This window comes from Carassius auratus, chromosome 3 (genome assembly GCF_003368295.1).
Source record: "Carassius auratus strain Wakin chromosome 3, ASM336829v1, whole genome shotgun sequence".
NCBI classification, from domain to species: domain Eukaryota; kingdom Metazoa; phylum Chordata; class Actinopteri; order Cypriniformes; family Cyprinidae; genus Carassius; species Carassius auratus.
In genome coordinates this window covers 24,058,617-24,061,754 of record NC_039245.1, presented here as the reverse complement: position 1 = coordinate 24,061,754, position 3,138 = coordinate 24,058,617, and the positions used below count along the sequence as shown (strand labels likewise).

The 3,138-nt window shown below is 39.3% G+C and overlaps 1 protein-coding gene across 1 annotated transcript in view; it reads right to left on the bottom strand.

Moving 5' to 3' along the window:
- LOC113054458 (uncharacterized) overlaps positions 1 to 2,815 on the bottom strand; it is a 5,949-nt gene extending 3,134 nt beyond the window's left edge. The window contains exons 1-5 of the mRNA XM_026220040.1: positions 2,772 to 2,815; positions 1,594 to 1,921; positions 1,325 to 1,501; positions 332 to 509; positions 46 to 246 (exon numbers count right to left, since the gene is read on the bottom strand). Coding sequence (XP_026075825.1) covers positions 46 to 246; positions 332 to 509; positions 1,325 to 1,501; positions 1,594 to 1,921; positions 2,772 to 2,815 — 928 coding nt within the window. The remainder of the gene's footprint in view (positions 1 to 45; positions 247 to 331; positions 510 to 1,324; positions 1,502 to 1,593; positions 1,922 to 2,771) is intronic.
- Positions 2,816 to 3,138: the final 323 nt, after the last annotated feature.

Sequence of the window (3,138 nt, the reverse complement as noted above, 5' to 3'; positions counted from 1 at the left end):
TTTACTAGGCCAAATCAACAGCAATTTTTTTTTTTTTCAAAATACAAGTTTGTTTTCTAATATATTTAGAACATTTGAAGAGATACCCATAAAATATCAGCCCAGTAAATAGGTGTATGGGGTTTACCGGGATGCCCAGTAGAGTGGGATCCACCGGCTGGCGGAAGGGCAAGGACTCTGGGTCTTGACGATACAGAGCTTCTAATGTAGGCATCAGCGCCTGCCTGAGCTCCTCTGGCTTGAAAACTGTAAAAATCATCATGTTATGCGACTAATCAAATTGCAGAAATGATTGAATATGGTTTCAATGTTTTCAGAAAATGGTCTGTACTTTTCCTGCGAGACTGGGCGGATTGACTGGATGGTGTAGTGCTGTTGGTGCTGGACAATTCCTCCTCTTTTGGCTCGGTCTTTATCTCTGGTTTCTTCTCCTCCGTCTCCATCTGTTCCTGCTTAGTTTCTACAGACTCTGGCTGCTCTTTAACTTCAGGAGGTTTGACATCTTCATCCTAATGAAGAAAATGAATTACGTTTAGATGTTTACTAGAGACTGTGTCATAAGTTGAGTATTAAATCTTGTGAAACAAGAGAAGAGCATTAAAACTAGCATTAACTGAAATAAAACTGGAGGCAAAATCAGTTGAACAGTTTCAGACCAATTCAGTTATATAAATGTCAATATAACACAGAGAAAGTGAATATCTACAAATCAATGAAAATGAATGAGAATGAAATCTCTATTTCTATGAAATACAGTATCGTTCAAAAGTTTGGTGTCAGTAAGATTTTGTTTTGAAAGTCTCTTCTGCTCAAGACAGCATTTGCTCAGAAATACAATATAAAAAAAGTAATATGAAATATTATATTATGTAAATAATTGTTTTCTTTTTTACATTTTATTAAATGTAATTTATCCCTGTGATCAAAGCTGAATTTTCAGCAGCATTAACTACAGTCTATGTCACATGGTGCTTCAGAAATCTAAAGTATAATATGCTGATTTGCAGCCCAATTAATTATTTATTTTTTATCAATGTCAAAAAAGTTGTGCTGCTTTATATTTTTTGAAGAACCATATTTGTTTTTCAGGATTCTTTGATGAATATAAACTAAAACAGCAGCATTTATTTGAAATATATATTTTTACATTATAAATGCTTTTACTGTAACTTTTGATAGATTTAAAGCACCATTGCTGAACAAAAATATTAATTTCTTACCAGCACTAAATTTCTTACTTTGAGCGATAGCGTAAAAACTCAACCAAATAAAGTCAAGAATTGCTGAACCAGCCAATTGTAAGTTTGGTTCAACAATGTCACACCTCCATCTTGAGATCGGGCTGCTTTTTCCCAGACTCATAGTCCTGCTCGTCGTCTTGATGCTCGGTTTTGAGTTCGGCAGCAGGGTAGTCAGGTGGCAAAGCATGCTGGGAGTGGGCCTCTTTCACAGATGCAGGTGTGGGGACTCTATTATCAACGCTAGCGGACATCTGAGAGAGCTAACAAACAGACAAACGAGGAAGAACATGAGTTTAAGGGGTGTCATGGCATACAACTGCAAACAAGGCTGTGTTTTTCAGGCGATCCTCACCGGAGTGCTGGGCTGCTGCGCTTGCACAGAGGTGGGCTGCTGCATCTGCAGGGAGGGCTCTGGCTGGGACTGCAGGGGCGTGAGCGGCTGGGAGGGGGCAGGAGAGGAGCCCAGGACTGAGGGAGGGCGAGGCAAGCCACTGGGGATGTGGGTGGGCGTGACGTGGCCCCCGGCCGAGGCCGGCGTGGAAGGCTGGGGTCTGGAGTGGCTGTAGGTTAGCGCAGCTGCTGGGGTGGAGGCGGAGGGCGGAGGAGGGGTGGAGCACAGGGCGGATTGGGAGCCCAGAGGGCCCACAGAATTCAGGGTCAGGTTAGCGTTCGGGCTGCTGCTGCAGAGAGATGGAGGGCATTCTGACTCAGACACAGCACATCAATCTACACTAGAGTTCAACAGACGGGTCCCCGAAATAAAAACATTTGTGTTCTCCATAGGGAAAAAAGATTGTTAACTCATAAACCTTTAAAGAGCTCTGAGGTTGTTAATCAATGCTATATGATTATGCTGAGGCCACCAGGCACCATTATTCAAACATGTCACAGCAGAAAAGCTGTTGAAAAACTACATTACCCATAATTCTGCAAAGAAAACTCCACCAGAGAGCATGTGTGGGCAAATAGCACCAAAATGGGAACGTACCTCCCATGAAGCACCGCTAATGACAATCAAGTCTGTCTTACCACGCTTTGTTTCTAAATATGAATATTTTGAACTAAAAAATATTAGTGCTGTTAAAAATAATTAAATAACTGAAATTTTTTCTCAAATTAGCCAAGATTAATTTGATAATTCACATTCAATCTTCAAATTGTTTCCTTAAAACAATCTTCACATAACCCCAACATAATAAATGCCTTATTAACTTGTGTCCTTCAACAAGTAGGAGATATACAGAAATTGAAGGAAGTCATCAAACACTAAATTCTAAATTAAATCTAGATGAATCCTTAAAGCTACAAAAGTGGCTTATTTGCTCTTTTTCTATAGTTTTTTTGATTAACAGGCATGTTATTAAGGTTTTTTTGGCTGCATTAAGAGCTGATGCTGCTGAATGTGACTCAGATCTGACACGCATCCTATTTTCTCACAAATCTTTACCTTTTCTGGCTCACCTCAGGTCTTAAAGTCTCTATAATGAGCAGAGGAGCTGAATCAGGTGTGTTAGATGAGGGAGACAATACTGCTGCTCCAGGACAGTTTTGAAACCACTGCATTTCAGAGACATGTTCGTAAATGAGACTCTACTCTTAATACTTACATGCACAGTATTAAGGCAGCTTTCTAAATCGCCTTTTTGGTAACTTCATGACTTCACTGACAACATACCTACTTCATTGCATGCTCTACATTTCTTTTGCTCTAAGTTTATTTTAAACAACTTTAAATAAATAGTTTTACATTTCTCCATTTTTATTTTGGGATTGCAGTTCTTTCCCTCTTTAAAGTCATTAAGTAACCAAGTCTTGTACCTTGTGTTTCAGTTGATTTTCAAATACTTTTTTTTTTGCTTCAAATAAAAGTTTTGCAATGTTGTGATTTTCCTCATAG